Source organism: Schistocerca piceifrons, chromosome 2 (assembly GCF_021461385.2).
Source record: "Schistocerca piceifrons isolate TAMUIC-IGC-003096 chromosome 2, iqSchPice1.1, whole genome shotgun sequence".
Taxonomy (NCBI): Eukaryota; Metazoa; Arthropoda; class Insecta; order Orthoptera; family Acrididae; genus Schistocerca; species Schistocerca piceifrons.
The window spans coordinates 741,156,332-741,184,103 of NC_060139.1; the positions used below are offsets into that span (position 1 = coordinate 741,156,332).

Sequence of the window (27,772 nt, forward strand, 5' to 3'; positions counted from 1 at the left end):
CAGGACATTTCCGCAGCTGACAAAACAGCAGTATGGAATCATACCTTCACTAGACGACTGAAGCCAACACAAAAAAGTCAAATATCATCTTATAAACATCCATGGAAAAGTGACTACTGTCACGAAATATGCTAAATTCAAGTATTTAAAAATAATGAGCAGATTTCATACTGGCCATCTGAGGTGATAACACACCATATTAAAGAACAACGAGAATGACTCTTTCACTATTATGGTAGCCCATGGTGCTTCGCTCTATGTAAATGCCATGTAAACCTCACGTAAAGGGTTGAGACAGCAAAACATCATACTATATCACACACAGATTACAATTGTAACCGATATCTGAATTAAATACATTACCATATGTCTTATTCTGTATTATATCTCACCTGATCCCCTAATTGTTTTGAGCAGTGTACAATAATTATGGGCACACAAAGTTGTTTCCATACTTTAGAATTTTTTGCTTCCATATCTCATGCAACAGCTACAATATGAACCCCAGCTCAGTCAAGTTCTGTGATGGTTTCTGCATTAAGTTGCTTGCCATTATGACATAAAAATACACTGGCTGCTTCCAATTTGAAAATATTGTGTAGACTGCCTGCTTGGACCAAACAAAGTGGTGCAGTGGTTAAGACATTTCACTCATAATCTTGTTCTCTGTCTCTAATGACTGTGTTGTCAATGGGACATTAAACCCTGAACTCTCTGTTATGACCACACAGTGAGTATCGGATTGTTAGATGAACCATAACTCAAGTGACCTTCAATGTGGATTTCATCAAAGCTTAGGAAACACTTTTGCTACTACTGGACATTTGAAATATTTCATCAGTTTGTGGAATGTTCAGAGCAGGAAAAGTATAATCTTTCTCCCACAGTAAACACATACTTTTCAGACAAATCTTTCAAAGTTAGAGCATACTTCTTTTGCGTCTTGAGAAGCGAGGGAATTTTATCTTGTGTGAAACAAGATTGCTTTCATTACCTCACTTTCAAATTATTATTCCTCCCTCTCTCCTTTGCATCATATTCCACATTTGAAACCTTTTAATTTTAGATTGAGTTTTCAATCATTTATGCTGGATAGAACATAATTTTATGTTTAAATAAATTTGCTTATTCTTGTTTGTGCATTCAGAATTCATTGTTCTGAAAATGTTTTACAGCACAGAGATAGTTTTATTGGAGCAAGAACTGTCATCAGTCCGACAGGAGCGTGCACGAACTGCAGATCAAGTTCAGGAACTCTTAAGCACAGTTTCGACTCTGCAACAGCAAGTAGAACAGTTACAAGAGAAAGCACGTGATACAGCTCTGCAACATGCAGAAGTGCTTCGTAACCAGAAGCTGCATACGGACACACTTGTGCTTTGTTATAAGGTATCAGTATTTCTCTCTCTCTCTCTCTCTCTCTCTCTCTCTCTCTCTCTCTCTCTCTCGTATCAGTATTTCTCTCTCTCTCTCTCTCTCTCTCTCTCTCTCTCTCTCTCTCTCTCTCTCTCTCACACAGACACACACACACACACACACACACTTTGAGCAAATATTATATGAATTAATCAACAAAATTGTAATAATGGAGAGCAAAGACCAACACTCATCTTGAATGAAAGCCAAGGTGCAGACACACTTTTCAAACGATTGTAATTTGTAGATACTTTGCGTACCAATAATGGAAATTCCTGGATGGAAAAACATATAAAATGGAGAAATGCAACCACTTGCCTACAGAGCACTGGTGAATGGCACACACAAACACACAATAGAAAACATTTAACACTGGCTTTTGTGCTCTTGCTCTTATTTTAGTAAAAGTACACATATTCACACATGCAACCATACAAACACCCAAACATGCACACACGTGTAGATGTCTGTGTGGTTGCGAATGTGAATGTGTGTACTCTTAGCAGAAAAAGAGCAGGAACTCAAAAGCTAGTGTTAAGTGTTTTATATCGTATGTTTCTGTGTGCCACACACCAGTCCTCTGTAGGTAACTGGCTGCCTTTCCCTTATTTTTGTGATGGATGCTTTGCTTTTGTAAGAGCTGACTAGTGGTGCGGATGGTTTTAATAGTAGTCACAGTGGCATAGGTGGGATGTTCATTTTCATATGTTTGCTGGAAGCTCCAAAATATGCTTGTGTCAAGAGACGTGAAACCGTGCAGTATGTAGACTCAGACCTTGGAGCTTGTGAAGTGCTTATAATTCACTTTAGGAATAAAGACAGAAATGTTAAATTGCCGATGGGCATACAAAAAAGAAAGAAAACTCACTAGATTTTGGAGGCTTTTTGAGCTAGAATACACACATATTCCTGTGCACGCACAAACCCACACACACACACACACATATGCCTCCGCCCCTACATGGTGCCATCTGGATGCACAGTGCCAGTGGATGAACTAGGTTAGGGCAGGGTTGGCAGAAGGTGAGAGAGGTGGGAGACAGGTAGAGGGGTTGGGGGAGGGTGGATAGCAGCTTGAGAGGAGACATCCGGTCTACTGGCCAGGAATGTGGGTGGGACAGATAGCAGGTGCTCTGTCTAGGCATGAAATGCACGCTCTTCAGAGCCTGTGGGGAGTGGCGCACACTGAAGGTGACCTGCAGACATGAATTAGGAGGAGTGGCAGGACAGAGGAAGGGGAAACTGTTGCTTGGAGGGTTTGGTAACAGTGGCTTACCAGAAATTGAGAACAGGACCACTAAGGAAGTGAAGGATGTGTTTCTAGGATAATTCCTATCTGCATAGTTCAGAAAAGCTGGTGATGGAAGAAAGGACCCAGATGACCCAGGGTGACTGAACACCACTTTAAGAGCAGTGGGAAGGATCTTGAGTCAGATATTGGGTTAGGAAGGAGGAGTACAATTTCATAGTTGATTCTTGGGTGTGGTGGAAGGATTGGTGGTTTGTGAGAATACAGCACAGGGATTCTATTGTATTGCATTCAAATAAAATGTACATCTTGAACTTCTTTCCAATTCCCAAAGACCCCTCTCCATGTGAATTGAATGTGATTCATATTATAGCAACAGCAGCAGCTATTTGACATCCATTGTTGGATAAAAGCCTTGTATGGACTTCCACAGCACTTTGGTTTTCAGCAATATGCATCTGTAGTACCCCTGTTTTGTGTGTGTGTGTGTGTGGGTGGGTGGGGGGTTGTTGTTGCCGCCCCCCCTCCGTGTTACTTCCTTATGTATTGATGTATTGGGATCCAGTAACAAATCTATCTGCCATCAATTTTTTAGGCTATATGTGCTACCCTTGGCAATTCCATTTCCGTTACAGTAATAATTATGTGTACCCCTCTGCTGTGCTCTGATTCATTTCTGTTTTCCTGTCTCTCCAAGCAATTGCCAACATACTGTATGTATCTCCATTTCTCACTGAAAAACTGTTTTTTACTGTTTTTTGCATCAAAAGTCCATGTTTCGCTGTAAAACCAGAAAACCTGTCATGATTGTAATTTTGTAAGATGTTTTTGATGCATAGTTTTGAAAGTCTTATTTAGTTTGCTAAAGTCTCTCCAGACCATTTTTACTCTTCTGTTTACTCTTTTTTTTTTTCCTGGCCATCTAGTCATTATTTTCAGTTGTTGTAACTGAAAAATCTCGTCAGTTGGTTCTATGACTTAATTGTCAGTTTGTAGTTTTCTTTTGGGCCATAGAAGTTAGGACATACCCTCTCCTATCACACACACACACACACACACACACACACACACACACACACCAATGGTTGCAGCGCTCAAGAGTGTGTGCAGCAGGGGTACACCCACAGAAGTGAAAGGGTTAATGTTTTAACTGCTACAGGTATGTAACATTTAAAGAACAAGGAAAGTGCCTAACTATCAAAATCTCTATAATTCTAAAGAAGAATAAACTAACAGTTCATCAGAAGTGGAACAATAGTTCATTTCTGAAAAACGTAGTTTGTGCTCTGGCAACCTCCACTGGCACTGAGTGTCACAAGTTCAGGCTGCCACCATATACTCAGTTATCCACACAGCCTCCCTCACCTTGTGCTAATATTTCTGGAGTCCTGCAATAAATACACTTGGTCTTTTTCCTGACAAGACAAAACAAATACTGTGAGTGTAAAAAGATCCAGGCAATCAATTACATAGACACAATAAATGCAGTGGGTGAAAGAAGATGCAGGCAGTTAATAGAGACTTTTAAACTTCTTCATAAATTAGACCTAAAGAGAATTCACTAAGGATCAACTTTTCTTAGCAGTTTTCAACATGTTCTTACTAGTCTGTGAAACAAATGACTTGTCACTTCTTATCCATTGTAGTTATTTAATGTCCCTTGTTTGTCATTCAGTCATAATATCTGTTATTCTGCACATATTTGTCACTGTTATAACTTTACTAATGAATAAACCTGCCATTAGTTGGATGGATTGTTCTGGATCACTCATCATATGCTAGTGTATGATAGCATGTTATACTGTTTGTTATGTTGCCATTGAGGCATGTGGACCACCCATATTGCAGCCTACAACAGCCGGCCTGGGTGGCCGAGCGGTTCTAGGCGCTACAGCTTGGAACCAAGCGACCTCTACGGTCGCAGGTTCGAATCCTGCCTCGGGCATGGATGTGTGAGATATCCTTAGGTTAGTTAGGTTTAAGTAGTTCTAAGTTCTAGGGGACTGATGACCTCAGAAGTTAAGTCCCATAGTGCTCAGAGCCATTTGAACCACAGCCTACAACAGAATGATTTTCCAGTTCATTGTATCATACATTGAACCATTGTACTGACCATCTCTGATATCGCAGTGTCACATCATTTCTAACTGTAAATGATTATTAATATTTTTTCGCTCCACTTTTGCTGAATGAAGTGTGTGGTAACATCAAGTATGATTCTTAAATTGGTATGTATAGCCAATTGAATGCTTAATTACAGAAGGAGCACATATTCTTTGCCTGTAATATGTACACCTTGTAAATAGTGTGACAATGACTCGTCCCCCCCCCCCCCCCACCACACACACACACACACACACACACACACACACACACACACACACACACACACACACAGAAAATGTAGCAGCACATCAAAGGGTTAATTACATTTCAGATATTTATTATACACTCTAAATAGATATCTGTTAGCAACTGTATTACGTGAGAGGCCTGACTCACTCTGAACTGATTATTTTGGTGATTCGGCTGTGATGGTATTTATTACAAACAGATATAAATAGCTTTGTTTAATTGGCTGGATGTTTACTGTGTTTTAATTTCTTTTTGTATTTCATGTAAGAAATATATATATTTTAACACCTGAAATGCTAAGTCTCTAAGTTTGTCAGCGCTGTAATTCACCTAGAAAGTGAGTTCAAAATCAGAAGCAGTACTGTGAACATTTATTGCATGAATTTCCCATCTTTCTCATTGTACAGGGATTTGGACCAAAATAGGTGACATTAGAAGTGTAAACTCTTCGCCCCCCCCCCCCCTTCCCCTCCCCCTCCACATATATTTTGGCGGTATTTTCCCGTCTTTGTTATTTAGTCGACAGTAGGCAATAATTTTTCTTTGTGTGGTAAGTCACAAATATAGTACAGCACATAATGTTGATTTGTATGTTTTGCATTCGAAGCTTTACTCCATAAAAAAAACTCCATCAAAGTAAATAATGTTCCAATTTTTATGATAAGAGGGTTCTGCTATGTAAACTTTCCATGTTCAGTAGCATACATCTTTTCAAGTTTTTGTATCAGAAACAGATTGCATTCTGCTGTTCACATAATTTCCCCTGTTACTGGATAGTATAATAAATTAAAATGCACGGATCCAAATTCTGAAAAATGGACTTTCTGTAAAATTTCTTTTTCTTATGGCCAATTCAGTTGAGCTCAGTAGCATGTGGCATAGTTCAGGTGCCCCTTACCTGAGTCTTAAGCAACAATTTCTGGATTACTTAATTGGTCATCTTTATCAGTCTTTTTCGTCGCAGTCATATCTGTTGTATGGAAGGCAACCAACATCCAAGTTTCTCGTGTGTCACAAAGCATCATTGTCAAGTATTCAGATTCTTTTGTAGTGTTGGTAGCACAAAGTGGTTGTTCCCTAATTTTGAAGCCAGAGAAATTAGTCTGGGCTTTAGTACCAGTTTTTTGACCTAAAATTTAACGTGTTGCCGATTGAATAAATTGTTTAAAAAGTGCCCATTCACTATGACAGGGCTTTTCTCAGTGGAAAGTATTTGTTATCAATGAAATTCGTGGTTATATGTCTTGCGCACAGTACTAACTATGGCATATTTCTGTGCCTGACATTTCATTTTCCAATGCTGGAAATATAAGGGGCTATTACATCTCAGAAAGGAGCTATAATCTCAAAGAAGCCCAGCAAGCTGAACTGTTTATGTGTATCCCGGCAATGTTCAGTTCATGACTTCATCGGACCGCTGTCTAACCCTTAGTCAGTAACATCTATGTCATAGGTGAATATAAAATTTCTCAATGCTTTGTTGGCATACTTGCATTGTTAATTTGATCTGATATTTCTATTGTGCTTCAGTCGTGAGTTGAACTTATTATTGTATGAATGTCATTGTTTCCTTTCCATGATAGTATTCTTTTACTTGCTCCCACAAGTCAGCCCCATTGTCTCTGAGGTGGATATTACTGTAAAGCTAAGAATTTTCCTTCATTTGATGGGCAGATATTACTTTAAACAAGTACATTTTTTCTGTTATATTCCTTATTTTCCAAATATCTAATTATTTATACTTGGCTACTGGTGGTGGTGGGGGGGGGGGGGGGTAACCTGATGTGTTACAAAGAAGTAAAAGAACGGTGCATATGGCTTCATACCAGTTCAAGGAGAGTGATGAATGTTATCATTCAGATGATTTTTATGTTCCTGAAGATCACCTATTGACTCACTTGAGAATAGGGGAAATGATGACGCTAAAACTGACATACCTTACCATACCAATATGAAATGTTTATGAACTGAACTGTTTCACTTGGAGTGTCAGAGCACCCATTTGTGTTATGAAGACACCACAAAAAAATAGTAAAAATTGGTTTGTGGTTATGGTTAGGCCCCAACTGATGTTACGTAATGAGCCAGAGGGAATATGATGTTTGTTTTACTGGGATTTTCGACGAGATTGCAGTACATACCAAAAGGAATAAATTAAAGAATCCTTCCTCTCCAGTTATAAAGATACAGAGAAGACTGAAATTGAGGTGTGGATCGGTCTGATGGTTCCATATTCCATTTTCAAGTCTGGAGGTGAAATATTGGAATCACTTTTTGCAAATGATTGTACTGGACATTCCATTTCTTGTGCAACCATGTCTCTAAAATGATGTAAAGTTTTACTACAGCTCTCAAGTGTGATGGTGTATCTACTTGCTAACAAAGGAAAAGAGATGACCCATAGCAGCTGTGTTTAACATTTTCAACATTTTTATTTCTAACTGTCAGAAGATATACTCCATTGGAGCTCATACGTATGTTGATGAGAGTCTAATCCTGTTAAGCAGCAGATGCCTATTCAGAATATATATGCCCAAGAAGCCTCTTAAATATGCATAAAGGTTATATCTCATAGATGCACACTTACCATATTTATATGATACTTATATATCTAAAACAAAGATGATGTGACTTACCAAACGAAAGTGCTGGCAGGTTAATAGACAAACATATACACAAAATTCTATCAAAAATCTATCAGGTCTATCAACCTGCCAGCACTTTTGTTTGGTAAGTCACATCATCTTTGTTTTAGATATATTTTTCCCACGTGGAATGTTTCCCTCTATTATATTTATATGATACTTACATTTATATGGTGAAATATAGCAATGGAGCAACACTATCAGAAGAAGGAGAAAAGTTCCAAAAGCCAACCCAGCCTGCGATTCATCTTTCCAGATCTATGTGTCAGGATGTAGAGGCTTATCTCACTAGGGGTAAGATAGATACTGCATACAGGAAAATTAAAGAGACCTTTGGAGAAAAGAGAGCCACTTGTATGAATATCAAGAGCTTTGATGGAGACCCAGTTCTAAGTAAAGAAGGGAAAGCAGAAAGGTGGAAGGAGTATACAGAGGGTCTATACAAGGGCGATGTACTTGAGGACAATATTATGGAAATGGAAGAGGATGTAGATGAAGATGAAATGGGAGATATGATACTGCGTGAAGAGTTTGACATAGCACTGAAAGACCTGAGTCAAAACAATGCCCCCGGATTAGACAATATTCCATTGGAACTACTGACGGCCTTGGGAGAGACAGTCCTGACAAAACTATACCATCTGGTTAGCAAGATGTATGAGACAGGCGAAATACCCTCAGACTTCAAGAAGAATATAATAATTCCAATCCCAAAGAAAGCAGGTGTTGACAGATGTGAAAATTACCGAACTATCAGTTCAATAAGTCACAGCTGCAAAATACTAATGCGAATTCTTTACAGGCAAATGGAAAAACTGATAGAAGCCAACCTCGGGGAAGATCAGTTTGGATTCCGTAGAAATGTTGGAACACGTGAGGTAATACTGACCCTACGACTTATCTTAGAAGAAACATTAAGGAAAGGCAAACCTACGTTTCTAGCATTTATGGATTTAGAGAAAGCTTTTGACAATGTTGATTGGAATACTCTCTTTCAAATTCTGAAGGTGGCAGGGGTAAAATACAGGGAGCGAAAGGCTATTTACAATTTGTACAGAAACCAGATGGCAGTTGTAAGAGTCAAGGGGCATGAAAGGGAAGCAGTGGTTGGGAAGGGAGTGAGACAGGGTTGTAGCCTCTCCCTGATGTTATTCAATCTGTATATTGAGCAAGCAATAAAGGAAACAAAAGAAAAGTTCGGAGTAGGTATTAAAATCCATGGAAAAGAAATGAAAACTTTGAGGTTCGCCGATGACATTGTAATTCTGTCAGAGACAGCAAAGGATTTGGAAGAGCAGTTGAACTGAATGGACAGTGTCTTGAAAGGAGGGTATAAGATGAACATCAACAAAAGCAAAACGAGGATAATGGAATGTAGTCAAATTAAGTTGGGTGATGCTGAGGGAATTAGATTAGGAAATGAGACGAAGTAGTAAAGGGGTTTTGTTATTTGGGAAGCAAAATAATTGATGATGGGCAAAGTAGAGAGGATATAAAATGTAGACTGGCAATGGCAAGGAATGTGTTTCTGAAGAAGAAAAATTTGTTTACATCGAGTATAGATTTAAATGTCAGGAAGTCATTTCTGAAAGTATTTGTATGGAGTGTAGCCATGTATGGAAGTGAAACGTGGACAATAAATAGTTTAGACAAGAAGAGAATAGAAGCTTTCAAAATGTGGTGCTACAGAAGAATGCTGAAGATTAGATGGGTAGATCATATAACTAATGAGGTGGTATTGAATAGAATTGGGAAGAGGAGGAGCTTGTGGCACAACTTGACTAGAAGAAGGGATCGGTTGGTAGGACATGTTCTGAGAGATCGAGGGATCACCAATTTAGTATTGGAGGGCAGTGTGGAGGGTAAATATCGTAGAGAGAGACCAAGAGATGAATACACTAAGCAAATTCAGAAGAATGTAGGCTGCAGCAGGTACTGGGAGATGAAGAAGCTTGCACAGGATAGAGTAGCATGGAGAGCTGCATCAAACCAGTCTCAGGACTGAAGACCACAACAACATACGGAACAAACAGAAATAGCACAGCAGACAATTGGTTTTCCTCCTTTGAACTGTGTAAGGAGCTGCAAAAAAAAAACAAGTTGATGTATTGTGGAACTGCAACAAAAGAGAAGTTCCAAAAGAATTTCTTCTCGACCCAAAGAAAGAAGTGGGCTCCAGTATTTAATATTTCAGTAACGATCTTACACTATTTGTATTTTGTTCCAAAAATGTCTTAAGGCAGTTATAATGCTTTCTTTAATGCACCATTATGCATATATACCGATGAAAAAAGCAACAAACCGAAAATTATTAATTTCCGTAATGCCAAGAAATCTGGCGTAGAGGCTCTGAACATGAAGTACAGCAACTACTCAGCTAACTGGTGAATGAGGAGGTGACCACTGGCAATATTTTACTTTTTAATATCTGTGAGCAGAGCTGTGCAAATGTGTATGTTAGATATTTACATAAGGATACAATGCCAAGATTCTGAACTGTTTATGAAGAGCATAGGTATGAGCTTAATCAGAAGACATACACAGAGAAGGCTTCAGATTCCAAACTTAACAGATGAACTTAGGAAAACTATTTAAAATATTTTGGGTGAAAAGCAGCGAGATGGTAACCCCACAAAAAGGGGGAAAAGTGACAAGCTAGAAAAGAGAAAAAACCTTCGTTACTGTCCCTACACACTGAACAGAATGACAGCTTACAAGTGCGTGAAATGTAATTAACCCAGTTGCTCACAGTGTTCCATGTCCGCAGTTCGTGGTCTAGTGGCTAGCGTTGCTGCCTCTGAATCATGTGGTCCCGGGTTCGATTACCAGCCAGGTTGGGGATTTTCTCTGCCCGGGGACTAGATGTTTGTATTGTCCTCATCATTTCATCATCATTCGTGACAGTGGCTAGATTGGACTATCTAAAAACTGGTACTTTGTGTGGGCGCTGATGATTGCGCAGTTGAGCGCCCCACAAACCAAACATCATCATGACAGTGTTCCATGAAAATATGTGCAGAAAGTTTGTAATTTTTTATTTACTTCCATAAGTGTGTGAAATGTGATAATCCCATTTGTTTACAGTGCTTCATGAAAATATGTGAAATGTGTGTAGAAAGTTTGTAATATTTTCTTCACTATATATATATGAGGGAAACATTCCACACGGGAAAAATAGATTATGTGATATACCATACGAAAGCGCTGGCAGGTCGATAGAAACACAAACACACACATACATACACACAAAATTCAAGCTTTCACAACAAACTGTTGCCTCATCAGGAAAGAGGGAAGGAGAGGGAAAGACGAAAGCAAGTGGGTTTTAAGGGAGAGGGTAAGGAGTCATTCCAATCCCGGGAGCGGAAAGACTTACCTTAGGGGGGAAAAAAGGACGTGTATACACTCGCGCGCGCACACACACACATATTCATCCGCACATACACAGACACAAGCAGACATTTGTAAAGGCAAAGAGTTTAGGCAGAGATGTCAGTCGAGGCGGAAGTACATAGGCAAAGATGTTGTTGAATGACAGGTGAGTTGTGAGCGGCGGCAACTTGAAATTAGCGGAGGTTGAGGCCTGATGGGTAACGAAAAGAGAGGATATACTGAAGAGCAAGTTCCCATCTCCGGAGTTCTGACAGGTTGGTGTTAGTGTGAAGTATTCAGATAACCTGGACGGTGTAACACTGTGCCAAGATGTGCTGGCTGTGCACCAAGGCATGTTTAGCCACAGGGTGATCCTCATTACCAACAAACACTGTCTGCCTGTGTCCATTCATGTGAATGGACAGTTTGTTGCTGGTCATTCCCACATAGAAAGCTTCACAGTGTAGGCAGGTCAGTTGGTAAATCACGTGGGTGCTTTCACACGTGGCTCTGCCTTTGATCGTGTACACCTTCCGGGTTACAGGACTGGAGTAGGTGGTGGTGGGAGGGTGCTTGGGACAGGTTTTACACCGGGGTCAGTTACAAGGGTAGGAGCCGGAGGGTAGGGAAGGTGGTTTGGGGTTTTCATAGGGATGAACTAAGAGGTTACGAAGGTTAGGTGGACGGCGGAAAGACACTCTTGGTGAAGTGGGGAGGATTTCATGAAGGATGGATCTCATTTCAGGGCAGGATTTGAGGAAGTCGTATCCCTGCTGGGGAGCCACATTCAGAGTCTGATCCAGTCCCGGAAAGTATCCTGTCATAAGTGGGGCACTTTTGGGGTTCTTCTGTAGGAGGTTCTGGGTTTGAGGGGATGAGGAAGTGGCTCTGGTTATTTGCTTCTGTACCAGGTCGGGAGGGTAGTTGCAGGATGCGAAAGCTGTTTTCAGGTTGGTGTAATGAATGGTTCAGGGATTCCGGACTGGAGCAGATTCGTTTGCCACGAAGACCTAGGCTGTAGGGAAGGGACCGTTTGATGTGGAATGGGTGGCAGCTGTCATAATGGAGGTACTGTTGTTTGTTGGTGGGTTTGATGTGGACGGACGTGTGAAGCTGGCCATTGGACAGGTGGAGGTCAACGTCAAGGAAAGTGGCATGGGATTTGGAGTAGGACTAGGTGAATCTGATGGACGGGTAGGTGGGGGAATTTAAAAAGAAAGGGCAGGTCACTTGCCACTCTCTTTCTCCATAGTGAACTGTGTATTAATTGCAGTTTGCCAAATCCTTTCACTCAAGGAAATTATCAAACTGAGGCAGAATTGCTGGCCAGAGCTTACCTTCAGGAGCTGAAATTCTGTATGGCTGATAGGCATGTAGAAAAGACCATCGCATGAAACTTCCTGGCAGGATAAATCTGTGTGCCATATGGGGACCCAAACACAGGACCTTTGCATTTCATGGGTAGTTGCTCTACCAAATATGCTATCCAAGCATGACTCATGATGTATTCATACAGCTTTACCTTCACCAGGACTTCATTTCCTACCTTCAAAACTTAGGTCCTGGGTTTGAGTTCCAGTCTGGGAGACAATTTTAATCTGCCAGGTCTGTATCAGCAGATGCTCTGCTGCAGAGTGAAAAATTAACTCTGGAAACATTGTCCTAGTTTTCAGAACTAATAGTTTCTTCGTCATAGAGGACAGAGAGAGATAGGTTGGCCAAAGTTCCCTAGACTGAGAGTGACATACCTGTTGTCCCTTTCATCCTGGATTCTGAGTGACCTGCCATTTCTTTTTAAATTCCCCCACCTATCTGTCCTTTTCCCGGAAGAAGAAACCATTGAATCTGAAAGCTAGGATACTGTTGAGGATTTCTATGTGTATCTATTGGCAGCAATTAAAGTTAGCATCTTGAAGGTTAAGTAACGCCCAGCAATTCTCATAGTCCAATATGTTTACAGTTTGCTTACAAAGAAATCATTGGTTCTTGCCTTAGTTATGAATGAAATAGATTGGTTTGGTTTACCATACATTTCCTCAGGCCTCATTTTATGATAGATGACAGTAATTAGTTCACTTGTGTACTGACGTTTGATCAGAAAATCCATGCGTAGATGGTTGAAATCTCATTTTCTCTGAATCGAAGTAGTTGCTCAAGCGTGCTCCATTCCCAAGAGTGTCATCATCTCTTTCAGATTCTAAAGAACTATCAGTTACATTTGCTGCAGACTGAAGAGATTAGTGTGTTTTACTTTGCTGAAATGCACTTTTCAGGACAGTTGTTTTGAGATTCTCTGTAAGTCATCACAATTATCAGTACCAAAAAACAATCTCGCTTCTTTCCTCACTTCTGTGTTTCTGTGATATCTTTCATGGTGTGTTATTTTCTTATCAAAATTGAAATATTTTTCACCTGTTAGAACAGTTCTCTGTTGTCAGTAATGAATAACAGATATACAGGGTTATTACAAATGATTGAAGCGATTTCACAGCTCCACAATAACTTTATTATTTGAGATATTTTCACAATGCTTTGCACACACATACAAAAACTCAAAAAGTTTTTTTAGGCATTCACAAATGTTCAATATGTGCCCCTTTAGTGATTCGGCAGACATCAAGCCGATAATCAAGTTCCTCCCACACTAGGCGCAGCATGTCCCCATCAATGAGTTCGAAAGCATCGTTGATGAGAGCTCGCAGTTCTGACACATTTCTTGGTAGAGGAGGTTTAAGCACTGAATCTTTCACATAACTCCACAGAAAGAAATCGCATGAGGTTAAGTCGGGAGAGCGTGGAGGTCATGACATGAATTGCTGATCATGATCTCCACCACGACCGATCCATCGGTTTTCCAATCTCCTGTTTAAGAAATGCCGAACATCATGATGGAAGTGCAGTGGAGGACCATCCAGTTGAAACATGAAGTCGGCGCTGTCGGTCTCCAGTTGTGGCATGAGCCAATTTTCCAGCATGTCCAGATACACGTGTCCTGTAACGTTTTTTTTGCAGACGAAAAAGGGGCCGTAAACTTTAAACCGTGAGATTGCACAAAACACGTTGCGTGAGGATTCTCTACCGCCCAGATTCGCACATTGTGTCTGTTCACTTCACCATTAAGAAAAAAATGTTGCTTCATCACTGAAAACAAGTTTCGCACTGAACGCATCCTCTTCCATGAGCTGTTGCAACCGCGCCGAAAATTCAAAGCGTTTGACTTTGTCATCGGGTGTCAGGGCTTGTAGCAATTGTAAACGGTAAGGCTTCTGCTTTAGCCTTTTCCGTAAGATTTTCCAAACCGTCGGCTGTGGTACGTGTAGCTCCCTGCTTGCTTTATTCGTCGACTTCCGCAGGCTACACGTGAAACTTGCCCACACACGTTCAACCGTTTCTTCGCTCACTGCAGGCCGACCCGTTGATTTCCCCTTACAGAGGCATCCAAAAGCTTTAAACTGCGCATACCATCGCTGAATGGAGTTAACAGTGGGTGGATGTTTTGTTGAACTTCGTCCTGAATTGTCGTTGCACTGTTATGACTGACTGATGTGAGTGCATTTCAAGTACGACATACGCTTTCTCGGCTCCTGTCGCCATTTTGTCTCACTGCGCTCTCGAGCGCTCTGGCGGCAGAAACCTGAAGTGCGGCTTCAGCCGAACAAAACTTTATGAGTTTTTCTACGTATGTGTAGTGTGTCGTGACCATATGTCAATGAATGGAGCTACAGTGAATTTATGAAATCGCTTCAATCATTTGTAATAGCCCTGTACAGTGTGGTCAGAAACAGTCTGAAAAGCTTTTAAGGGCATTGCAGGGTAGGTTGTGCCAAGAAATAATTATTAAGAAAAAAGTTTCATACATTGTGCCATTTCCAAGTTAACTAGCATTGAAGTTAACCAATCGGTCCACTGTGCATGCAGATTCAAGCAGCCCACCAGATATAATTTGTGTCCATTGTTCTTACAGCATAGATGATAGCGCGCAAAACCACACAGCCTTTGGCTCAGGTTCGATCCTGACTACCATCCCATGTCCAATTTTTGCATCGCTCTCTCTTTCAGTTTTAGAAAATCAAAGAAAGGACATGGTTGGCAACACCATCTCTGGCAGCTTGAATTTGCATGTGCAATGGCATAATTGGCTCACTGCAGTGCCAGTTAACTTGAAAATAATGCAACGTATTGTATTGCTTTTTTTAAAATTACTTCTTAGCACAGTCTTTACAGCAACACCCATACAAGTTTTTCATAATGTTTCTGACCATCCTGTATGAATATAAGGAAAATACATTAAAATGAAAGCACCACAGAACACACACGAATACACTGCCTGAGTTACCTGAACTTAGAACGATAACTAGAAAATAAGATTACAAATTTGGCTGCGCATGTTAACACAGCCACAGAATCACATCCATCACACTCATGGAACGATAAGGTAGTGCACGTAAACAGAATGTAGTACTGCAGGAAAGGTACAATAACATGCTTATAAACATTGACAGCTTTAGAGAGAAATGTGTGTTCTCTGTTAATGCATGCAGCTTTTAACTAAAGTAATAAATTCCTTTTTATTGCAGAAACAGATTAAAGAACTGGAAGAGCGGCTAGCAGATGAAACTACTGCTATTAAACAACAATTAGAGAGGACTGAGGAGAAACTTAGGGTTACACATAAACCTGTAATTGAAGTACCAGAAAAACAATTGAAGAATGAAGCCAGCTCTTTCACAACTGTTACAAGCCAAAATATGGAAATTGCATTACTTGAAAGAGAGGAGTGCGAGGTAATTTTCAGTATCTCTTCATATTCAAAAATTAGCTGATAATTCAGAGTAACATTAGATATTGAACTAATGAAAGTTAAATAGGAAGCAGGTATAACAATAGTAACAGGAATCTGCTTTTCATGGGTTTATCATTCTGAAAATGGTTCTTTAAATATCATAATGTCTACAGCATCATTTTCAGAATTGAACTAGTGTTTGTGTATGGGGGGGTGGGGGGCGTGTGTGCGCATGCATGCACACGCGTGCACTTGTGTGTGCACTCCATACATTCTTAAGATCTTCACTTATTTCCAGTTAAATGCATTAAAGGATATTATGTAGCAAAACAAAATTCACATCTTGGCAAAAGGCTGTGTTAAAGAAAATAATTAATACATAGTGTATTGATGCTTGACATAGGTAAAATCAGTGACATAGTGGCAGTTAATAGAGTAGAGAACAAATAAACATAAGTGTGTGCATAATTTCTGTAACACACAACATTGTACTATATGTAATGCACAACACTGTACTATCAGTCACATTCATATCAGGGATGCGAGCATTGTAATGTTGTGGACAGCATCTAGGATTGGCTCTCGAATAGACTGTATTGCTCCAGTCTTGCCTTGCCTGAGATGGCATGGGGCCACCCCGTGCTGGCACAGTTTCCATGCAAAAATGACAAAAATTAGTATTGACCAACCAAGCTCGGCCAGCAGGTGGTTCTTGTTGGATGGCGTATATAGCTGTAACTGACTGTACCGGCATGTGTGACTTACAGCAGCATCTGGAGAGTGCCTGCTCTTGCTGAATTTTCGAAGCTGACAATAGGATTTGTTTGCTTGCGTACACTGCGTGTTGTGATTTCTTCGTCTCTCTTCACTGCTCCTTGCAAAAAATATTAGTTACATATAAGATATGGATCCCAGTTCAGGTGTAATTCTCTATCGTGAGAGTGATAGAGGCATGTTGTTTGATATAAACATCTGCCTCACAATAAATTTCCAAAGATTACATTATTAACAGACATGGACAGTCCGTGACTGTAGCTTTGAGGGTAAGTCTATTTTTTATTATTAATATGCCATCTTCAGTCACAATTTTCCTGTTCATGCCCAATGTGTTTCAGAGCAACAATTCCATTTTTCGAGGATTGCATTCATGTTTATGGGCATTACACTTACTTAAGTTTCTCAACCTCATTTGTGCACAAAAGTATATTTTCTGCATCGTTGAAAATATCTACAGTTGCACTTACACTTCAAACGATTTAATGTGGTTGTTCATAGCTAGCTGTGCCTTAATTTGACTTAATAACTCCCAATATTTTCCAAATCTTTCCAAATTTTGAACATGGTTTTTGAATGTATGCAACATAGTTTCACATTTGAACAAGCAACTAGTGTTCTTTTGGTGTGACTAATCTGCTTTGAAGTGTTTAAATCCAAATGTTATATCCAACTTAGTCAGTCACATTATTTGCCAATTACTGTTATAGAGTGTCTAATGTCTTCCAAGCTTGTGTTCCCAGTACCTGCAATCAATTGTTTAGTTCACTTTCATCTAAATGCTCTTGGGTAAGTCCTGTCACAAGTCAATTTTTTTTAAAGATTTCAGTCCAGTTTGGAACAACTATGAAAAGTCCACGTAACTTATCATGTATAAATCTTAGTCTTGCTATGTTGTTGTAATGTTGTGAGAGATCCACAATAACACTGAATGTCTCATAACTATAGAACACAACAATGTACTGTCTCGTAGGTGAGCATACCATATGAGCAAGTAAATGTAAGTGAGGCTGTGGGCTCAGTGCGCTGGGGCTATATTGGGCTTTTGTACACACGGCACAGTATTGTCTGAAATGGTGCAGGTGTAGGCAGGCGCAACACCAACTCTCTGCGAGAGGCCATAAGGGAGCACTGCTGGTGATGGTGCTGTATCCATGTCCACATCTGGTTAGACACTTGGCAATAGAGGCAGCAGAGAAGAAGGTGGTGATGGCGACAGGGACTGCAGAGATGGTGGTGTCCCAGCACCATCTACTTTGCCCAGCAGCGGCACCCAGAGCAAAGATGGTGCCAGAGCTGGAAGAGACGTGGACCACACCACGGGGACCGGCACAGATGGTGGAGGCAACCTTAGGGGTGAAGAGCTCTCTGGTGCTCGGGCAGTTGTCTGTGGATGGAGTTGATCATAGTGTTGTGACATGAGGGCATCAGAGGTGTGTGTGACACAAAGGCAATGGCCTGTGCAACTACGGACAACCTCTAGTATCTACTTAGAGTGCCAGCCAAACCCATAGGTCCAGACGGCAGATGTAATCACTGCGGTGCAGGTCCAGTGCACGACCAAGTGTTGGCCATCCCACATGAAGCAGCGTACCGAGCTGGCAGCCAAAAGCAGTTCTGCTGGGCTATGGTCGCCAACTGGAGTGGACCTATATGAACTCGGTAACCTATCAAGGGCTTCCTCGGGAGAAGAGAAATTTTTTTTTATCTGGATCTTTAATATATGGACCAGCCAACTGCCTCTCTGTTGGACTGGGAGTGAAAGGGAGAGACCATAACATGCCGGATGCCGCTCTTTGTACAAATATAACAATATTATGAGAAGGAAAGTTGCTACTCACCATATAGTGGAGATGCTGAGTTGCAGATAGGCACAACAATAAGACTCTCACAATTATAGCTTTTGGCCATTAAGACCTTCGTCAACAATAGACAGACATATGCCCCACACACAGCAACTTTCCTTCTCATAATATTGTTATGTTCCATCCTGGATTTTCCATTGTTTGACTCTTTGAACAAAAATCTTCAAAATTGTGAGACACAAACTGTGGGTTGTTGTCTGTCGTGAGTGTATACAGCAATGCTTGTAAGGGAAAAAAAAAATCTTTGAGAGGGCTGTGACTGCATCTGTCATGGACAGGCGACAATTCACATAAGAAAATTTTGAGAAAGTCTCAACTACTAAAAGCCAAAAAGAGTTAAGGAACGGGCCTGCAAAATCAGCATGAATACATTCCCAGGGGTGCTGTTGTGGCAAGCCACAAAGAAAGAGAGGTCTGTAGTGCCACTTGGTGGGTGGCACACTGTGGACAGCCAAAATATGTATCGGTGGCCCAGCAATTTTGTATGAGTAACACCCCTACGGTCCAGTTGGAGAAGGTGCATAACGTCCCGACGCGATGCTTACAGGATCACAACTCTTGGCACCTAGTCTGCAGTAGCCAACTGTAACACCATCAAGAAGTGAGAGGCTGTGGCAGAGAGCTTAATAATTATGCAAAGGATCCAATGTGTGGCCCGGTGATTTATGTGGCCAACTGTGGTGAACAAATTGAAGAACCTGACGTAAGAGAGGATCAACCGCAACAGTTAACAAAATCTGAGAACTGGTAATGGGAAAACCATCCACACTGATGCGAGCTTCGATGTCTAAATGGAAACATTGCAATCTTCGTGATCAAATGCTGGATCGGACCAGTCAGCAATCAAGAAAATAGTCCGAATTAGCATGTTGTGCCATGGATCAGAAATAAATGACATAGTTACAGAATGACAAAAACAGAGCGTAGCATTGCAGGTGATGGGCTGTTTTTAAAAAAGAAACCAAAGGTTTATTATCAATAATCAAATGAAACTTAAAATCATACAGGAAAACATGAAATTTTTTGATCACGTACACAATAGCGATGGGTTCTTTTTCTATTTGCGAGTAGCATTGTTGCGCCTGATTCAGAGCTTTGGAGGCTTGCACAGTACGTTTTTCGGAACACTCTGCATGTTGGGTGTGCACAAGAATGGCCCCAAGGCCATACTTGGAGGTGTCTTTATCCAAAACAAGATGTTGGCGTGGTTGGAAAGTAACAAAGCGAGGTGCCAGATGTAATTTGTACCTTAATAGCGTAAAAGCACTCTCACAGGTGGGCAGCCAATGAAAAGGAATATCTTTATGTAAGCTAGCATGAAGTGCCTGGTCCAATGTGGCTGCACCAGAAAGAAATTTATGGTAGTACACAATCGTTCCGAGAAAGACTTGTGACACTCTGGCATTGGTAGGATGTAGCAAAGCTGTAATGGCATCAACATGCTGGCATAAAGGCTTGATGCCATCTTGTGGGACTTCAAAATGGAGATAAGACAACAGACGGCTGAAAAAATTGTGACTTGTCCAAGTTACATTTCAAACTGGCGGCTGTAGCACAATGAATAAGGCACGAAGGTGCCACAAATGTTCATCTGTTGAGGAATGTGAGAGCACAATATCATCCAGGTATTAATGCACCCTGGTACAGAGGCTGTGAGTTGCTCAAAATATTTTTGGAAAATGTCAGGGGTGCTAGCCATGCCAAATAGCAGCCACTGGCTTTGATGTAACCCGAAGAGGGTGTTTACTATGAGGAAACATTTGGAATCATCATCTAGAGGCAGTTGTAAGTATGCTTCTAACAAGCCTGTTTTGAAAACTATTGGCCTCGGAAAGCAGTACTAAGAGTTCATCCAGACAGGGTTTGGGATAAGTATCAATAATAGACTGTGAATTTACAAAAACTTTAAAATCACCACAAAGCCATAGGTTTCTGTTAGGATTTTTGACTGGTGCCAACAGCTTAGGCCATTCACAAGAGGAGACAGGAGTTACAACACCCAAAGACGTAAGCTGATCTAGTTCCAATTTGACTTGCTTCGTAAAGCTGCTAGGACTGGGTGGGTGTGAAGAAAATGGGGGCGCACTGTCAGTTACATTGTGACGTGAGCTTTGAAATCAGTAGCACACCCTAAACCTTCCACAATCAGGGAGAAATATTCTGAACATAGTACATCCAGTTGTTGGTATGGAACTTAATCCGTTACCATATGCACTACATCAGAAATAAGAACCCAGAAATTTTGAAGACGTTGAAATCAAATAAGTTTTCAGTGTTGGTATCATTCACTGTTAGAAAGGTCAAAAGCCTAACAGCTGCTTTGTATACTTCAAAAGTAGAAAAACTGCCCCATTATGGATATTTGCTGTTTGTTGTAACTAACTGACCAACAAGAGACAGGGGATGGTGCCGGTGATCCAAGATCCACAGAGGTTTGAGAATTTAACAAAGTCATTGCTGCACTTCTGTCCACTTGGATTTTTAACATCTTGTCCCTCAGGCGTACTTCAGTGTAGAGTTTGTTTGGGGTTACCCCATCACTTGGGGACACAGTTCACATCCACGTTCATGTCTGGTGGAGGAGGTTGAGAGTTGCACACAGACAAAATCTCTCTCTCTCTCTCTCTCTCTCTCTCTCTCTCTCTCTCTCTCTCTCTCTCCCCCTCCCTGCAATAATTACATGTCGCCAAACACTTGAGACACAAACAAGAATGGCATGATGGAAGAGAAGCACACAGCCGTTGTTGTGACACTGACTGCTGCTACTGTTGAACACGGCACTGCCCCATTTGGTGTGGAGGCCAGGGTTGCACAGCTGCGACATTGTCTCCCTCTCCCATGAGCTAACTGTCAGTGGCTGAGGCAGCAACAGTGCATATTTCACACCACGCTTCTATCTGATTTCCTGCTGTCCTAGATACTTCAAAAGAGTGAGCAGTGTGGAGAACAGCTGTGAGAAAGGGATTTTCACATTGTAAAGTGTGTTCTCGAACTTCTTATCACATGCCAGATGTGTTATAGCATCACGAACCATCAAATCAGCATATGACTTCCAGTAGGCCTCAGTAACAAACCAGCAACAACAGCTGCTCAATCTCTATGCTACTGTTGGGGCCACTTTTGACAATTGTAGACCTCAACAGGAGTAGCAATAATGTGAGTACATTTGCAATGATAATTACAGAGCAACTGACCCACTTCATCAAAAGAGAGACTGTCAGGTTCCTGGAGAGGAGCTAACTAACACAAAAGGTGATAAACATGAAGAGAAATCCACGACAAAAACAAACCTTACACAAATTGGGGTCGGTAAATCCAAAAACTTGAAATACTGCAGAAGCTGTTTTTTCACATGCGTCCCAGTCTTCTGCAGAATCATCGTACAGAGAAAGCTGTGGAGATTGCCTCGGCAGTGGTGTAACTTGGCATATGAACAAGGCTGCCACACTGTTTAGTGCCCTGGCAAGAACCTGCTGTTGGTTGGTGAGAGCTCACTGTTGTTCAACAAGAGATTGAAGTACTTCTTCCACTAATGTGTTGGCTGTATATCGAACCTAAGAAACAATACAAGCAGCATAAAATATTGCACTTGTCGCAAAGTATGTTGTAATGTTCTACAGAAACACTATCAGAAGTAACACCAACCAAATTTTATTCTGCTTCCACATAAAGAGATCCACAATAACACTGAATGAAGTATACAACAGTACAAAGTTTCATAACTATAGAACACATCAATATGCAGTCTCATAGGTGAGCATACAATAAGCAAGTAAACATAATTACAGCCGAAGGCCAGCCATGCCGGGCTTATATTGGGCTGTTGTGCACACAGCACAAAACTTTCTGCGCCTTCTGTCCATTGTGCACTGTTTAGTTACGACAGTCAGATTATTCATAATTTTCTGTTGCAGTTTTGAAATATTGCTATAGGCACATCTGTGTGGTCATCAAGCACTGAAATGAGGAAAATTCAGGATTCACTGAGGTTGCCTACCTTCAGATAATGAATCAAACTATGTAATTAAGTTTTTCCGAAAAATCAGCTAAATGAAAGCTTAGGGAAGCTGAAATGGCTGTAATGCGGCAATGAATAAACTGATTTAACCAAACTATGTTCCCTACTTAAAATAATTTCACTGTTCCTGACCTTGACCTTATTGCAAACAAAACCATTGATAACCATCATTTACAAAAATGCATGCACTAGTTCTGACAGCAACTTCAACAGTTCTTGGTCTCCTACATATAGAAGAATCGTGAGGAAAGGCCCCAGAGAATATAATTCAAGGTACAGTATATGTACTGGCATCGGTTTCCATTGTTGAGCTGCCAGTATATCAGCATATGTTTGAACTCTTGTATGGCACATGATGTTGTAGTTTACTGTCATCTATATAATCCCTCTTGTGACTTCTGTATACTTATGATGAAAGGCTGTGAACTTCCAACAAATGGGACAAGATTTTACATTTGAACTTTCTTCCTAAAACTCAAAACTGTTTGAAGTTTTGTTACCTCTGTTAGTGCATATATCTAAAATTTATTTCATACAAAGCATTGCCACTGATGAGTATATCCACTATTTGACTATTCATCTTGAATTTAACCATGTCTACATAATTCTCAGCAAGCCAAAATTCATTAGAACTTGTTATTTTATAATGTTGTTCTTCATTCCAACACTGTAACAACTTAACCATAAAATTCTTCTGGGTACATGACCACATTCTCAATGGGAAAAATTCTGTAACATTTCAGCCACAGTTGCAAATCCCATTCCTCAGGGAGTTTTGTGCTCACAGCTGAATGAGAAAATTTTTGGTTCTTATATAAGGAAGAAGAGGCTGTTGTCATAATGTGATAGGGTATTGAGGATGAGGAAGAGGTGGTGTTAGTCATCCTTCTACATCTACACTACATAAGCATTCTGCCAGGCACCGTATGGTCATTTCCTTTCCTATTCCATTTGCAAATAGAGCAGTGGGAAATATGATTCATTGTCTTTACACGAAATGTACATTGGCAGCAGTAGAATCGTTCTGCAGTCAGCCTCAACTGTCTGTTCTCTAAATTTTCTAACAGTGCTCCTCAAAAAGACTGTCCCTTCCCTCCAGTGATCCCCATTTGAGTTCCCGAAGAATCTCCATAATACTTGCATGTTGTTTGAACAAACCAGTAATAAATCTAGCAGCCCACTTCTGAACTGCTTCGATGTCTTCCTGTAATCCGACCTCGTGCAGATTCCAAACACTCAAACAGTACTCAACAGTGGGTTGCAGTTGTGTCGTATATATGATCTCCTTTACAGATGAGCCACACTTTCCCAAAATTCTCCCAATAAATCAAAGTTGACCATTCGCTTTTCCTACTTCTATCCTTACATGCTCTTTCCGTTTCATATTGATATGCAACATTACTACTAGATATTTAATTGACATAACTGTGTCAGGCAGCACATCACTAATACTGGACTCAAGTATATAGGTTAGTTTTTCCTACTCATTTGTATCTTTTTTCTACATTTAGAGCTACCCCATCATACCAGCTAGAAATTTTCTCGTAGTCATCCCGTATCATTTAACTCTCACTCAATGCCAACACCTTCCCAAACACCAGAGCATCATCAGCAAACAGCCGCAGATTGCTGCTTACTCTGGTGAGCAGATCATTTATGTATATAAAAAATAAGAGCAGTCCTACCACACTTCCCTGGGGCACTGATGATACTCTTGTCTCTGATGAATACTTGCCTTTGAGGTCAATGTACTGGGTTTTGTTACTTAAGAAGTGTTCGAGCCACTCATGTATCAGGGAACCTACTCCGTGTGTTTGTGCCTTCATTAACAGTTAGCTGTGTGGCACCATGTCAAATGCATTACGGAAGTACAGGAATGTGGAATCCGCCTGTTGCCCCTCATCCATAGTTCGCAGGACATCATGTAGGAGAAGGACAAGCTGACTGCAGCACGAATGAAGCTTACTAAAACTGGACGGAAGCTTTTTCCCTTCCAGAGAATTTATCATATTCAAACTGAAAATATGTTCAAGGATTGTGCAGCAAACAAGTGTTAAGGATATTGGTCTGTAACTTTGGAGGTCCGTCATTTTACCCTTCTCATACACAGGAGACGCATGCGCTTTTTTCCAGGGGCTTGGGACTTTGTGCTGGATGAGAGGAGAGATTCATGATAAATGCGAGCTAAGTAAGGGTCCAGAGCGATTTTATGTAGGACCAGAATTCTCTCAGGCTCTCGGCAGGATATTTTGTAAGCTTCACACATCAATCTTTTTACAGACACATGAATTTCTATTAACTTTTGCTTGTAGTCATTTGCATGTTCTCTTTTGAACTGAGAATGCAACAGCCTTTCTCCTCAGCATTTTTCGAATTTCATTGCGAAACGTGGTAAGTCTTTTCCATCCTTAATCCACTTACTCAGCATGTACTTCTCCAGAACATGTTTTACAATCTATTTAAACTTTGCCCATAATTCCTCTGCATCCATCATACTGGAACTAAATGGTGTCAGTTCATTGTCTAACAAGGATGCATGATCTGGGTATTTCCGCTCTACTGACCATAGATTTTCTTTTAATGAGTCAAAAACTTCCACAGCGGAATTGGGTGACTGATAACAGCATCCAACAATTAACTTGATTTCATATAGACTTGTCATATGCAGCCAGACAACTTCACTGTCACAGTCAAATTTGATCTCGATAGAGAGATTATTATTGTCAGCTGCAATGAACACTCTCTCTGCTACAGCATCTAATCTGTCTTTTTGATGTGTGTTCCATGAGTCACTAAATATCACAGAGCTTTCTGTTTCGGGTTTCAGCCAGTACATGCTCCAGAGAATAATTTGAACAAGAGAAGTTTCCTGGAAGACAATAAATTTGGGAACTTTATTACGAATACTTTGATGATCTACTTTCCAAATTTCGACAGTTTAAGTGTCTACTCTGAACATGGCCCAATGTTGTTGTCTGTGAGTCGTAGTGCTGTTTTCTTGGTATCTAGCGCTGGCTGAGGCGCGCCAGTACTGTGTATTCATATAGCCGTTGTGGTCTTCCATGCACCTCTGTGTGTGTATGAGTGTTGCTTCGCAGGAACTTCCTTTCATGGTGCTGTTACTGCCGACAGCCAAGATGGCGGAAGTCTGCAACGGTCCTCTTTATTCATATTGGCGTAGTACTTGACTGTTCCTATTGAATCTCTAATCTTCGTCCTGAAGGTAAGAGGCTGTTTTGCCAGGAGGCGAGCTTTTCGAAATGCAACACTCCTTCCAGTTTTCTTCCCCTGTTGACCTGGTGAGTTGTCTCAGTTGGGTATATCTATCATGTTCAGATATCCGTGTTCTGATTGGTCACCTCATCTTGCCTACATATACTAATCCACACTCGTACCTGATTTAATAAACTCCAGCAACATGTAGCTGTATCTTTCATGCCTATCATCATCAGTGTTCTGCCAAAAAGCAGGTTTTCACTTGGTAGTTCTCCAGGCTGTCGGGTCTTCTGCCATCCTCTTCAGGTCTGCATAATTTCGTCTTCCCTTTGTCGTCTGTCATATTGTATCGCATTCTTCCCCTCAGTCTTCTCCCACAAACCAATCCCTCCAAAGCATCTGCTAGCAAGCACTCCCTTCTCAATGAATGTCCCAACCAGTTCTTTTTCCTTTCTCTTACAACCTTCAGCAGACATCTTCTCCCACCAACCCTTTCCAATACTCTTTCATTACTCACTCTTTCCATCCAACTTATTCTCTCCATTCTCATCCACATCTCAAATGCTTCTAACCTTTTTTCATCCTCTCGTTTCAGCATCCATGTTTCTGCCCCATATAGTGCCACACTCCAGACAAAACATTTGCCAAGCCTTTGCCTTAGACTTTTATCTAATTTTCCACATAAGAGTCTCCTCTTTCTGTTGAATACCTCCTTTGCTATGAAAATTCGAGTTTTCATCTCCTGGTGACATCTGAAGTCTTCAGTCATTTTGTTTCCAAGATATTTAAATGCACTTACTTGGCTAATGATAGATTGTCCTATTTTAATATTGGACAGTCTGTGTGTTATGCTGATGACCATACTCTTTGGTTTTGCTGTGTTTATTTGCATCCCAATTCCACACAAGTTTCATTCAGATTTTTCAGCATGTTATTCACTGTTCGCTCACTTCCTATCACTAATACCATGTCATCAGCAAATCTTACATATTCTATTCTCTTTTCACCAATACATATTCTTCTTTTCCCATCTAAGCCTTTCGCAATAATCCCTTCAAGGTATGCGTTAAACAACAGTGGGGAAAGGCAACAACCTTGTCCAACACATCGTCCAATGCTGCTTCCTTCTGACATTTCATTTGCAATCCTTATCCTTACTTTATGTTGTAAATAAAGATTCTGTATCAGTTGTCTCTCTCTCCAATGCACTCCTTTCCTCTTCAAAATATCCATCAGCTTGTTCCACTGAACTCCATCAGAAGCCTTTTCTAAATCTATAAAAATGGCAAAGATTTCTCTACCTTTTTCCACATATCTTTCCTCTATAGTTCTTAACAGGTCAATAGTATCTTGTACTCCTTTTCCTCTTCTAAATCCGAACTGCTCCTCTGCAATCCCTCTACCTAGACTGCCATACAGCCTTCTATTCAACACTCTCAGCAACACTTTAGCTGTTTGAGAAATTAGACTGATGGTCCTATGCTCTTCACATTTTTTAGTGTTTCTCTTTTTCGCTATTCCAAGATGGTGAATCCCTTTCCATCCTCTGGCATATTGCTCCTCTTCAACCTTAATTTCGCTTTGTATTTCATCCCCCTTATATTGACATTCAGTATATTCTTTCCATCTGTTCAAAACCTCCTGTGGTTCTTTTGCTGGAGTACAATCCACTCTTTCTACTTCCATATTATTCCTCTTTCTTTTACATTCAAAAACTATCTCACTAGCCAGTCTATACATCATTTCATACTTTCCCTCTTTCTCCATTTTCTCTATTTTGTCGCATTTCTGTTTCATCCATTTTTCCCTTGCTTCCTCAGTTTCTCTTCTGAATTCATTATTCAGTTTCCTGTACCTCTTTTTTCCTTCTTCAGTTTCTAAATTTTTCCACTTTCTCCACTTTTCCATCTTTTTCAACATGTTTTCTGTTATCCATTCTTTCCTGGTACTCTGGGAATCTCTAATTCCTATTACTTCTTTGGCAGAGTCCATCAGTCCTTCCCTTATTTTTATCCATTTGTCATTAACACTTTCATCAAAACTATCTCTTTCCCATTTTTCCATAAATCTGTTTTCCAA

At 40.6% G+C, this 27,772-nt stretch overlaps 1 protein-coding gene across 1 annotated transcript in view; it reads left to right on the forward strand.

Moving 5' to 3' along the window:
- Window positions 1-27,772, forward strand: part of LOC124776229 (GRIP and coiled-coil domain-containing protein 2-like) — a 282,612-nt gene that overhangs the window by 203,582 nt on the left and 51,258 nt on the right. Inside the window, exons 16-17 of the mRNA XM_047251088.1 lie at window positions 1,176-1,389; window positions 15,615-15,821. Coding sequence (XP_047107044.1) covers window positions 1,176-1,389; window positions 15,615-15,821 — 421 coding nt within the window. The remainder of the gene's footprint in view (window positions 1-1,175; window positions 1,390-15,614; window positions 15,822-27,772) is intronic.